Source organism: Nanorana parkeri, unplaced genomic scaffold, assembly GCF_000935625.1.
Source record: "Nanorana parkeri isolate BGI_ZX_2015 unplaced genomic scaffold, ASM93562v1 scaffold815, whole genome shotgun sequence".
In the NCBI taxonomy this organism is placed as follows: Eukaryota; Metazoa; Chordata; class Amphibia; order Anura; family Dicroglossidae; genus Nanorana; species Nanorana parkeri.
In genome coordinates, this window is record NW_017307083.1 from 259,933 (window position 1) to 274,232 (window position 14,300).

At 39.3% G+C, this 14,300-nt stretch overlaps 1 protein-coding gene across 1 annotated transcript in view; it reads right to left on the bottom strand.

Moving 5' to 3' along the window:
• The window catches only part of PLCH2 (phospholipase C eta 2), a 400,220-nt gene that overhangs the window by 92,010 nt on the left and 293,910 nt on the right, over positions 1-14,300 (bottom strand). Inside the window, exons 8-9 of the mRNA XM_018565131.1 lie at positions 9,710-9,830; positions 5,056-5,227 (exon numbers count right to left, since the gene is read on the bottom strand). Coding sequence (XP_018420633.1) covers positions 5,056-5,227; positions 9,710-9,830 — 293 coding nt within the window. The remainder of the gene's footprint in view (positions 1-5,055; positions 5,228-9,709; positions 9,831-14,300) is intronic.

The window sequence follows — 14,300 nt, forward strand, 5'->3', positions numbered from 1 at the left end:
ATATATATATTTATATTAGATACACACACATACATGCATGCATACATACATACAGGGTCGATCCTATCTTATTCACTACCTGAGCCAGCCAGGAGAAGGGAGGAGTGAGCTGTCAGCAGGGCAGGAGGCCGAGCTGTCAGTTGGGGGAAGGGGGTTTGGTGCTGTTACTCAGCTTGCTGCGCCCCCCCCGCCCCGGACATGCTGCCTCATTATGGGGGGGGTGCTTTGGCACACAATATATATGTGATGGTATCATTGAATGATGTTTTAGAGCTTAGTACGACCATTAAAACTTTATTCTAACGGTGTATGGCTAGCATGAGACAGTTTCCCAGATAGCAAGGATAACTTGCTACAAACTTGTGGCAGGGTGAAATTGTAATTTTTGTTAACTTGCTGCACATATTCCTGGCAAGTTGTAGACTTGCAGAGCACTTGCAGCACAAGTTCTAGTTGACACTTTTTGAATTTGTAGCAAATTTGCTTGGCAAGTCCTGCAGGTCTTAGCAAGAGCTCTGCAAGCTCGCTGGTCTGGAGACTTGCAATGCAGACTTGCTGTAATTGTGCAACAAAATTGTGAAGCTTGGCAAGTCTGCAATAGTTTAGCAAGTCATTTTCAAACTTGCAGCTCAATTGCTTGCTATCTGGGTGTCTCCATTGGAAAATTTACCCTCACCTCTTTTTCTAGTAAAAACTCCCAATTTTTTCGATTTCACATCACTTTTTGTCTTAATGACAACAGTAACCAAGACAAATAGTGAGGATGAATCTACCTAGCCAGAATGAGAGGTCCTAATTCTTCCTTACTCTTTCTGCAACTAATAAAATGTTGTCTATATATACACTTTAAGGTTAGGTTTATACAGACGTTAAAAGAAACACATGTTGTTAACCTCCCTGGCGGTATTCCCGAGTGTGGCTCGGGGTTAAATTTCCTAGCTAGGAGCGGATTGTGAAATCACATGTACCATTGAAACAGATGTAGCACAGGCTTAGTATTGCTTTTTTTAAATATATGCAGAGTATTGCTCTCTGAAACTGCATGACATCTTCTGGCTTAACTGATAGCTCACAGAGACTGAAGGAGAGACTCTATTGGTTACTGCTTTGGCTAAGAAGGAAGCCAACCCCATAACAACAAAGGCAAGCAAGAACTTGATTGGATAGCAGCCAGAAGAGCTGTGATTGGCTGAGAGGCAGTTGTGTGGCTACACAGAGACGACAAGGAGGACAGACTGAGGGGAGAGAGTAAGACACAGTGAGAGAGACAGAGACTGGTATGTTGCAGCCTGACAGGGGAAAGTGTCCCTTGTGCTTGTTTCCTGTGTACTACCAGATCTGGGATTCCTGTGGAGATTTCTAAAGGGAGGTGCAGGCTTGAGAGGGGAGTTTTTCCTGTTTAATTCTTCCCTGTCGCCTGATCTCTGAAGATGTGCTAACAGTGCAGTGATATCTAGAGGCGGATTCCTGTACTGCCATCATCATCATCATCCTGTTTTGGAAGATCCTGTGGCCTGTGTTGCTCTCATCGCCATCCAGTCAGCTGAGACAGCTATCAAGATACCAATTGCTGGAGGGAAGATACATCAAGTGCATCTAATGGTGAGAGATCTTCTGCCATCCTTGTGTGATTGCTTAATCCTGCTAGATCCCATTAACTGGCAAGGCAGCTCTATCTGAAGGGAGATCACCACCTTTGTTATTATTATTGGTTACCCTGCAAAGATACCCCTTTCCATCCTGTGGATTACAAATATTGTTTACCAAAGGCTGAGTACTCCATCACAGAATTTAAAGGGCCCCAACGCATGCAGACTTTGGGAGTGTGTAGAATTCCCACTGGCCAGTGGTTAGCTAGAACCTATAAGACCTAGATAGGCTGTTATAGTCATATTGCTTTTAGATAATTGTTGAACAGTCTTGCTGTATTGTGTAACTGACAGTGTCGTTCACCACTCGCTCAGTGCATTTCAGGCAAGGCCTCCCACTGGCGGGTAAAGTGAACGAACACCAATGCTGGTTTAATCTGCTGAGCGATTGTATCATATCATTGCATTTGATATTGTTATCCTGTTATTCAGTTTATCTTTTTCCAGGGCTTATTGCTAGTTTAATAAAGCCCATCCAAAAGTATAAACGGTGTATTGGTGTTACTTGGGTCTAGGTGAGTGTGAGTCATCACTGGTGTGGGACAGAAGGCCCGTATATTACAGCGGCCCTTGCGGGGGTAGCGCTACACAGGTTTTTGGAGCATTTTGTATGTGTTCAGGAGGCATTTGCAAAGTGCTTTGTAAAGCTCTTAAAACACCCTGTTAAACTTTTTTTGGGGGGAAGTAATTTCTATAAATTCAACAAATCTCCTGAGCATCTAACAGGGTTATTCACTAAAGGGTGAGGAGTTTGGAGAAGGCAGGAGAAGTGAACAATCTAGGACAAAAGAGGATTAAAACAAAATTGTCCAATTCAGCTCACTTTCCAGTTCAGCTTTGTTGCCCTAGATTGTTCACTTCTCCTGTCTTCTCCAAACTCGTCACCCTTTTGTGAATAACCCTGTAAGTCTTATTTGGGGTGCACTGTCATTGACTTGAATGTAGCAAGTTGGCAACCCAAAAGGCTTTTATATAGAACGGATTTGGCTTTTCAAAATATTTGTAAAGCTTAAAAAATGTCGAAAAAATGTCTGTTTTTTATGCTCATATACTAGGCCTGTAGAAATATGTAGGTTGCCATTGCTGACTGCTCTGAGAATGCTACATGCCCGGCTGCCATGCTGATGCATTTGCTTCAATAATTTGAGTCACTGGGGTTGGTCTACTAGAGGCAAATAGGTGGTTCACTTTGCTGGGGAATTTTCCTCTAGCTTAGTGAATGAGGTGAAGCTCTGCTGACTTCCAACATCCAATCAGGTGTAAGCAAAAATGAATTGTTTTCTATTTTTCTTGCACATGATTGGGTATTCTATGCAAAGTGAATTTTTTGCCACACTCACCAAGCGAAGGTAAAATTCTCTTGCAAAGTGAACAGCCTATTGGCCTCCAGTAAATCAACCCCATTGACTTAGAACGTGGCTAGTAATAAGGAATTGCAACTTTCCTTGACTTATTTGCTATATGCTTGTTCTAGGACTGTGTGCCAGGAGTATTCAAGCCAACCATAATCAGGCAAAGAGACCAACAGTGGATGCCATATAGTGTTATTCTCTCATGACACGTCTACTTTTACGATGCACGTGTATGATACAACCTTTCCTCTTGATCTTGATCAGCTTGAGCAGCTTCGTTTTCACCGCCAACCAGTGAATTTACACTGTGTGGCTATATGGATTGGAAGTGCACAAACAACCAAGTGATATAGAATCTCTCATCCAATATATACTCATTATTTAAATGTCAGGACTCTGAAAACAACTGCTTAAGATTTTCAGCAAAAATAGTAGACCGTTCCTTGAGCAGCTGGGAATCTCAATAGTCCTAAATGTTGTGCTACCTCAATAGAGAAATAACAGCCTTCACTCCTCTGTGTAAAAAACAAAACAACTAGGTCCCTAATTCAGCTCTAACATGGCAGTTGCACGAGTTGTATTGATCTTTCCGATGTCCGTGATATTGACTGAAACATGTGACATGATGATGCTAATGATGAATTAGGTCACTGGGGAGGACTCAAGTACACAAAAACAAATGTATTTTGAATGTTCAAATTACGAGTCTAAGAGAAATCTCATTCTATAGTGGACATATGAGTGCAGTACATAAGGAACTTTATCTTACGTAAATGCATTGATAATCCATGGAATGAAAATACATACTCTCCCTAAAAAAAGAAAAACAAATCCAGCTAGTGAATAAAGGAACTTTAAAACTGTGAAATGTTTGATGCAGGAAATGTTGTAAAAGGCACTTAAGTGAAAAAGGAGGTAACATTTATGGAAAATCGCCTATTTCTGAGAAAAAAGAAGCATTCAATTTACCTTATGTATACATAACCAAAACACCTATAACAAAAATATTACCAGAAGCTGCTTCTCATGTTCCAAATTGTACTGTATAAAATAAATCTAGTTTAAAAGAACACGGGACATCCCTATGTACCTCCCCTCCACATTTCACAAAATGCCAGCATGCTAAATCTATGTGCATATAGCACTGACATCATTTATTTAGGGGGTAGTAAGCAAAGGCACTGCCTTTTGGTTCACAATATGATTGAAATACAAAAAGTAATTCACATCTTACATTCCAGAACTAGCTTGCACTACGATCAGAATCCCCGGTGCAGGCAAACAAGCGTGCTGTTGTCCATAGCAACCGAAATATAAAATAACCACACTCCAAGGGTCTTCACCGAAGATAACGTTATTTTTATGGTGAATTGCATTAGAGGTTGAGCATATATGGGGAGGAACAAACAGTATTTATTTGCTCCTTAAATAAATATTTTTATCTTTGGTGAAGTGTGTGGCTATTTCTCGATTGGATTGAAATACATGTTGAAAATTATGAGATACCATAGAAGTTTATAAAAGTCACTTAATATCTTGCCTTTAGAGCTGTAATTCTACATTCCCAAGTATACTGAGACACAATTTAGGAAGCGTTTGACACTGCTACTGTTGAAACCTGCTAAAAGCTTCTAGACTGTTAAAAGCTTGCTCTAAGCTACAACCAGCACTTGGATTAGGAGCTATATTCTCATACTGAAGCGGAACACACAAAAATATATGCAAATGCACTGGAATACAGCCAATTGAGACAAAACACACACAGGAATGCATATAAATTGCATCACAAATGACTGCGTTTGTAGAAATGCTTCCAGAGCTGGTCTGAACATGGTGTAAACATGGCCCTTATTGTGAGAAATCTTTTTTGGGGGGCAAAACAAGAGCAAGAACATTTCTGCACAGTGCATCATGTTCTGTTTGGACTAAAAAATAACATTAAAACAGTTAAATAGTCATAGCAGTTGGATGTATAGATCAATATGAAGTCTAAAGCCCTTGGTGAAATACCAGGGAGCAGTGACAGGACATTTTACAACATCCATATGTATTACCTTCACCAATATCTTTCCTTTCAGGTTTTCTGGAGAGGGAAGCTTTGTCAGATCTCCATTCATCATAGAAGACAGATCTAACTTGTCTCCCAGGATTTCAATCAAATACTGAGCCATTTTCTTCTGCTGCACCACACTGCAGTGGTTTTCAATTGACAAGATGACAGGATATCTAGAAAAACACACAAGATGGACGGATTTAAAATAAATATCATTACTGGGAGATGCAGACAACAAAAAGGCACAATATGCTTCTAACATGCCTTCGTGTCCTAGGAAGGCCACCTTTTCCTCTCAACCATAATCTTACCGTGGGAGTTCCACATACACCTACAAAAGGTTTAAACTTACCTTTAACCAGTTGACATCCGCGGTGTTAAACCCCCTTCCCATACATTATCGCGGTAAATTGAAGACCAATTTATCAAAGTCTAAACATATATATACTAAGGTATTCAATACATAAATGGTCAAAAATGGAAAAAAGATCTATCCCACTCCTAATAACCATATTCATCTAGACGTTTGTAAACTAACTTATTGAAGATGCCCATAGGATGAACCTCCTGAAGGCACTGACACAATTTTTCTCACAAAACCTGCCTTCTGAACTAAAACTCAATGTCTGAACAATATAGCAAGATCATTGCTTGCTGCAAGCAATGCATGTTGGGTTATGTGTTCTTCAGAAATCAAGATCGCATCACATGAAACAGCAGGGAAAGATGGAAAGCACACTGGGGATCTAGGACGTTGTTGAAAGTGATGGGCAGCAGATTTTTTTCAAGTAAGCTTTGATTGCATTATAAAAAAAAACCCCAATAGTATGTATTCCTATTACAATGCTGATGTTATAACAGAATAGTATATGCTGGGACCTTTTAACTCATTTAATTCACAGTTGTTCAAACAATATGGTGGTACTCACTGATGTGCATTCTGTGACCAGTCGCATGAGAAAGTTTAGAAAGCAACTTGACTGCCTACGTTTGAAAATTGGAACAAGGTAATGAAGAACTGTAGCCCACAGCATCCAATTAGAATCCATTTACATTATTTTTTTTACCAGTACAAATTACACAGCAAAAGCTGAAACCAAGCTGGTTGCTAGGGCTCTGTTCATCTCTGCTTCTTTCAATAAACTGGCATAACATGTCACAATCTGTGCAATGTCTTTTAGACTTACCAGCAACTTTCTTTCTAGCACAAAAGACTACCTGATTGAATAAAATTTGAATGGGTTGTTTAAAGGCATATACCCTGTTTCCCTGAAAATAAGACCTAGTACTATTTTTGGCAATTGCTAAAATATAAGACATACCCCGAAAACAAGACCTACCCAAAAAATATAAGACAGTGTCTTATTTTCGGGGAAACACGGTACCACCATTTCTATTTATATATTCCATAATACACAAATATTGCAAAAATGAAAAAAATTTGCTTTTTTAATGTTTTTTACATTGGAGCATACAAAAGCATTGCAAACGCCATCTGTGGTTTATACTTACATAACTATTATGATTTAAAGAGTCTGTAACCCTAACAATACACTTCTCTTATTTGCTCCCTTTTGGTCTGAAATAATCTTACGAGCCAACAACTTCCTTTCTCTTGACTTCTCAGGTTTCTCTGTGGACTTCAAAACATCTCTCCCCCAAGTTTTGTAGAAGAGGGGGATGTGTTCTGTAGTCCGAATATACAGTTGATAGCTGCACTCCTTTCAGTGCTTTTTGGGTGCTCATAATGATCTCAATGGATGGCTATGTAGAATCAAGAAAAGGAAGCAAGAAGTGACCATCAGCAATATCCGTTTCATTTGTTTACTGTGAAAAGTGTCACATGGGTCAAATAGCAAATGTTTTGGGGGCCTCACAGGATTCCTTCCTCAACGCAACAGAGACATTACTATGTTGTCTTGAGTAAGGGACCATACAAGGCCCTGAAAAGTTGGGTATTTGAGTTGTGTGACACATCTTTCATAGTAAACAGGTGAAACAAATGTTGCTGAAGTGCTGGTGACTTTTTACTTGCTCAGCTGTAGTCCTAACACACTTCCTGTCCTAGGGTGACAATACTGCTTCTCTATAGATACAGTACACCCTAGGGCAGGAAGTGTATTACTGGCAGGATCACCAGGTGAAAATAAAAGTAAAAGCCTAAAAAAAGGTTTGTTCTTGCTTAGATATACTTTAATGCCTCTTAATGACTACATGGGGGCAGTAAAGTGGCTAAGTGGTCAGCACTCATGCCTAGGTTCCTTGGTTCAGATCTCAGTCAGGACACTATCTGCATGGAGTTTGCATGGGTTTGCCCTAGTATGAATGTATACATTGACTATATACATGTGTTGGCACATTCTGAATCCTGGTTTCAAGCCTGCGTAAATGGCAGGGTTCAGGAATGACCTGGTGACCAATCTCATAAAAAACTTGCCAAGAAACTTCTATGGAAAAGGCTCTCAAGCACATCAGACAAGGTGGCAGAGAACTGGCCCAAAGAATCACTGAGAGCCGGATACAACTGAACATATATTCCACACATAATGTGTACACATAAATGCATAAAGTATGCTCATTTACATTACAATTTTCAAATAAGGAAACAATATACTGGTTTCATGTTGCTTCCTACTATCATAAACCATCAGCATTGTATTGCATTGTAAAGCTACATTAGAGTTATTATAATAAGTCTCACTCGTGTAGCTTTTGTTATTTTTAACAAAATGACAACATGACACAAACAATATGTTCATGAATAAAGCAATACAAAAGAGTAATAGTCATTATCTGTTTCAGTGCTTTAATAGATTGATCATTTCTTGCTGCGTGGACAAAAGTATCTGTTGTTATATTGATAATAGCTGTATACCGAGACAAGAAGCCCAATATCTTCAGACAGTAAAATGGGTAGGAGTGAGAGGCCGCAAAAACAACACCAAACATAATGTCCTCTCCAGGGGTTCTTAACTGAGGCTCACGAAGAGATGACAATTGCATGCAATCAATCATGTCTTTCCTTACAATTTAAGTATAGGTATGTAACTGAAAACACCACTTTATATGAGCCAGTACATAAAGATAATATTAGCTAGGGGGGGAACTTTTTATGGCTGGTTCAGTTACATAGCCGGTCAAAGCTCAAAGTAAGGCTTTATAGGTCATAAAATTGGTCTCTGATAAATTATTGGCAGAGAAGACATTGAGGTTGCTCTGTATTTATCGTAAGACCCCGGGGAGCCAGCGTCTTGGAGAGCGGGATCATAGTATTACTAAAAGGTAGCTTTTAATGCAGTTATGTGCTAAATAAAAAATTATTAAAAGTATATTTAAATTCAAATGTGAAAAACAATATTGTGCCGAGCTAATAATCATACATATCTAATAAATTGATACATATATAAGTGAGTCACATATATGAGCCTTCAAACAAATGAGGCATAGAAAATATCTACACAAAGACAAAAAAGTAATATAGACAATAAAAAGTCTCAAGGAAAAAACAAAAGCAAACAATGGTGATTGTGCAAAAAAAAATCCTTCAGATGATTCGCAGCCAATCTGCATTTAACTCTCAGGTAAGGATAATCACACAATGCAGGCAGACCTTTACCTCCACCCAGTGAGTGATGACAATAAGTGAGTGCTCACCTGGGCAGGTAGACCTACAGAGCTAGGTCAAATGCGCTTTTTCCCTTCTTAATGGGGGAGGGAAGCCCATGCACAGAAAAGGCGATAAGGTCTCCTCAGATCACAGGTACCAGTATAAATCCAGGTGGAAAGAGAAAAAGGACAAGGACATAGTGCGTAACGTCCAATAAAATGCAATTTATTAAATAAAAAATGCGTACTCACAATGATGTAAACAGTACAGGCATTGGGTATTGCTGGATCAGACCAGCAGGGCAAATGGCAGCAAAGCGATAAAAAAACCTGTTCGTCCGGCTCAGCTCAGTGCAGTGACATCAGAAGCTCTGCCCTACGTACGTTACGTCAAAACACGTGACTTCATCAGGGGTCTGAAGCATCTGAATGATTTTTTTTGCACAATCACCATTGTTTGCTTTTGTTTTTTCCTTGAGACTTTTTATTGTCTATATTACTTTTTTGTCTTTGTGTAGATATTTTCTATGCCTCATTTGTTTGAAGGCTCATATTTGTGACTCAGTTATATATGTTTCAATTTATTAGATATGTATGATTATTAGCTCGGCACAACATTGTTTTTCACATTTTTTAGATATTTAGTTATATCCTTAGTGCTTGGTAGCTCTTATTTCCACATTACACTTACTGGCGCTGATCACCTTTATTGTTTATATTTAAATTCAACTTGTGTAAATACCCACATTTACGTATTTTTAGATGCTTATAATCTCCTGTACAATAGCACTGAAAGTAGGAGTGGAAGTAGTACTAGGTGTCCGTTTTGCCCACTGCCTGCATATATGCTACCAGGAGGATAGAGCAGAGTGAGCAGATGAATGAACATTCTGCTACTGTTCCATAATTGCCCAATCACAGGCTGTGGGCAGGGATGTGAACTAGCTGTAAATATTTAAAATCTACAAGCTTTTTGTGAAGTGAATGTTTGGGGTTAGCTATTTCTTGTTTAAAATTTACGTATGGCAAAAATTAGTGCAACTACTTACTCATTTTTTATGAATGCATACTTGTTAATTGTTTCAATTACATCCTTAAAAAGGATTTTGGAAGTCAGTGTGTACCCATGGTGGACAATTGGCTCTCCATCTGGTCCATCCCAGCAGTCAACTGGAAAAACAAAACAAAAAACTGTTAATATAACAATGTTTTTAATGAAAAATTAGTTGTTTTTTTTTACTGAGCGATACATGGCACTTTATTTTTAAGTGTTAATACCAGCAGTTTAATAAGTAGACAAAATGATGAGTGATGATACTAGAAGCACAATTATAACCCTTATTAATGTAACCATCAGTTTTTTTTGTACCTCTTGGGGACATTTCCCTTCTCTTCCTATCCCAAGACACAACTGAAAGAAAGGAAATCAGATAGAAACACTTGTTCTGGTGACAACTATCAAAAGATTTTGCCTATATTCATGTTCCAGCATGTTCAAAAATGTGGGTTTTCTCTTACTTTCTTTGAGAGGAACTGCTGCACTCCTTACCGGAACCCCTATGTACAAAGGTGGATGCTGTAGTAGCCACGGATGGTGGCGCGCATCTTCAAATGTATAGAAAACTTCATCAGCACAACTCTAACTTGTGTCAACAATCCATCTTTATTGATGCAGACTGTCAAATAATGTTTCCTGGTCACGCAGAGTCCCCTTCATCAGGTTTTTATATGACAGTCAGATATGTGTTATATTAAAACATGACGAAGGGAACCCTGCGTGGCCCCAAACTGTTATTTGACAGTCTGCATCAATACAGATGATGGATTGTTGACAATAAGTGTGCTGGTGACGTTTTCTATCCAATCTATACATATAGGCTGGTAAAGACGTACCTGTATACCAAATATGCTTACATACACAAACAGCATCCAATAAAAGCTGTATGAAGTGCAAAAATCTTATTCAACACACCTTTGCATGAACAAATTTGATATATGAAGGCCCCCACAATACTGGTCTTCAGTACACTGAAACCCAATCGTTTTTTAAAATTATTATTATTACTACAGGTATTTATATAGCGCCGACAATTTTACGCAGCACTTTACATAGTTGCACATTCACATCAGTCCCTACCCTCAATGAGCTTACAATCTAAGGTCACTATCTCACATGCAGGGCCAACTTAAGGTGCCCATACACTGCACGATTATCGTACGATAATCGTATGCGATCGGTTTTTCGTACGATAATCGAGCAGTGTGAACGGAAACGTGCGACCGTTTCTACAGTACGGTCGCACGTCTTCTGTCGAACCAGCATGTTAAGGAGCCAATTAACCTACTAGCATGTCTTTCAAAACCTACCCATGTTTTGAACGGGTTGCTACAAGTAAAAACAACCCAAGGGCATCAATCAGATTTTAGTCTACTGAATTCTTCATTTCTAATGTAGACTGTCTTAAAAACAAACAAGGAAAAAACTCCACTTTCAATGACCATATAACACCAGTTAAAACTCAGCTCACATTATTGAGCTCTGTAAAAACAACAAAATTCTTTCCAACGAAAAAGCTAAAAGGGAGCCTAGAAAATGTACAAAAGGAGACTAGAGCGCCACCTTGAGGTTGGAAATGAAAGTATAAAATATTTACATGCAAAATGTTATATTTTTACAAAATTTTTAATTATGACTTATGTAGGGAACCAGTCTCAATGTAGAGGCAAACTTGCAGTCTCTTCAACAAAAATGCCAGCTTTAATTCCAGACAGCAATCGCTTGACAAAAAAAAAAAGGTTACAGGCATCCAGCCCAAACATTTAAATTGTCATAAACAAATAAAAGTCCGCTACACTGAGCCTTACTGGGTATTAGCAATTAGACATGTGCACTGCCAAAAAATTCGTTTAGTTTCGTTTTAAATTCGGATATGTGTTATTTCGTTTTTCAGGATTTGGGTGTGAAAGTCAATTCGGATTCGGAATTCGGATTCGGACGAAATTCGGATTAGCAATAGTCCTCTGAGCTGGGTCTGTTTCCTCTATGGGAACAGTTACAGTCCATCCCCAGAACCCTGTCCTTCTGACAGGCTTGGCTCCAAACACAGAACTTGCTGCATTCAGCACACTGTCTCTCCTTGCACTGAGACACACACTTCCCCCCCAGCTAGGTGCAGCTGCACACTAATGAAGTCCTGTGCAGTCTTCACTAAACTACGGTCCATGGAACTAGGAGTCTGTCCCACCCAGAGCTCTATCAGACTCTAAGTAACAACAGCCCCAGGACTTGTTTTACCAATACAAGGTAAAGAGCTATTTTTCTTTACCTCCAAATCTATGCTGGCATTACCTTAGATGATGAATCTAAGGATCCGTGGAGAAATGTATCTACCATCTATCACTTTTCCTGCCAACCTGGCAGGTTTTACTGGCACCATGTTACACTTATCAAGAACAAAACTATTTATTGAACCACTACATCGCCTTGAAAGGTAACCTCATACATCATTCTACTTATCATAATTTTCCAGTTACCATAAAAGACAGAGCTTGATGTTCATAGGGTTTCCCAAAGAAAGATAAATGGTGTGATTTAGCCCAAACTGATTTTAATGGGCAATGTTTTCGTTTGAAGAAAAAAAAAACACATTTCCATGTGTCAACCTGTCAGTGGTGACAATAACATAACAAAAAAATTCCTATTTGTAATGAGGGTTAGGGTTCTGGTTCTTCTGTTCTTCAATACTTAATGCCATGATCCTAGCTGAGTAGGGAAAAATTGGCACAGGAACAGTCCAGGACAGTTGAAAGGTGCTCCTGTAACCCTCAGAAGTTATTTAAACGCTCAAATATACCCTCCAGAAAAATTAACCATGCAATTCGGGGTTTTGAATGTAATAAGACTGTGCAAGCTTACGTGTTTTAGATGTCTAACCATAAATGTTAAGGTGAGAAGGGACAATCTGAAACAAAAAAAACATGGAGAGCGCTCCACTCTAGTATGGTCAAATCTCTTACTCGTTGTTTTTTTGGGGGGATGGTGTGCATAAACTCTTCAAAAAACGGGAGAGGAGCCCGGTAAAACACATTGATTAAAACAGTACAAAGAAGAGTGCAACTACCTGGGATGACACATGAATAAATAAATAAATAGGTAAATGCTGCACAGCCTGCTGTGACTGGCTAAGTGGTTAGGATAGAAGTGGTGAATATGTGACTTACGGTTGTGTTGTCACAGGTGAGCATCCAGAGTCCCTGCATTCACATAAGGATGACGATGGTAGTCAATATACTACCGGATTGGAGTGTCCAGGGTATCCCCAGTCCACGTCTATGGCTGGGCGGGCCGAGCCGCGGTAACTGGAGAAAGAAGGGGGAGAGAGAGATCTTGCCCGGCAATTGGAAACTGCACTGGAGTGTGTATCTGTGCAGTATATGGCGCGAACGCTGGAGGGTCAAACACACTGTGTCAGTCGGGGCTCCTGGGTCTAAACGAGCTGTGCGGTGAGGCACCTCTGTGGGTTGAATTAGCGGCAATAGTGGCTACGCGTTTCGAGGGTAACCCTCTTTGTCAAGCCTTTGAGCGGTGTCAGCCGCGGGAGAAGGAATATCTTTTAAAACTGACAGGGGGGAGGAGTCGGGTCCGTAAGGATGCTGTGATAGGTCTAACCACCGCGAGGCGGACTAATAGACTCGATGGCACTCGGAGGTAAAAAAAACTTTTTTTTACAGAAATTGTGACAAAGCAAACATTTTTTTATTTCAAATCATTCCTATTCTTGAATGGTGGGTGAGGAAAAAAAGCAGAACCATTCTGCAAAGGCAGGTAAGGAGAATTCTATAGGTTTTTGACAGTGGATTGGCAACTGTGGTGTAATTCTTACCACCACGGCAAATCCAGTCAGTCATGTCGGTAACAACTCCTTTTTATATACCACTGCTGCTTAAATTCATGCACTCTTTTTCCCGAAAGCACTGAATATCAAAGTAGCCTCTTCACAAAATCTTCTATTTCCAGTGACACTGTTTTTTACATGAAAGCCGCACATTCTGTAGCTGAAGATCAGCTTTAACAACATTTGCTCAGCCATAAAAACTGGCTATTTCTGTAAATAAAAGCCTTGATTTATTTGGAGTCTGTTTAAAAGAAGTCTGCCTTGCTGTAAATGCCTTTTATCTTATCCTCTGGAAAAGCGAGGCGTACAGGTCACCAAGAAACAAATACTTTAGATGTGTGTTTTCAGTTTCCGCAGACGTTCTGTCAGCTGATCTCACCCGAGAATTTTGAAAAAACAATACTTCCCTGTTATCATTTTCGTACCCTATTCTTTTGATGCGATTGAAAAGAGACTCTGCTTTGAAAAGAGAGCAAAAAGCGGAGAATACTTTTATGAAACTCGTTTATTAAAAGTTGTAAAGTGAAGGCAGATATAAAAGACCTCTATTTAATCATGTTATGCATTCATTAAATATACTACAATGTATTTTCAATAGTATTTCAATATGTCTTTGTATTAGTAGTCGGTAATACCCAGCACATCAGCATTTAAAATTATGTGACAGTGGTCTGCAAGTGGTTTGCTGCAGCTGTTTTTCTGCCACCACTGATTCTTTTAAGCAGTAGCCATAGGGGTTTGCCTG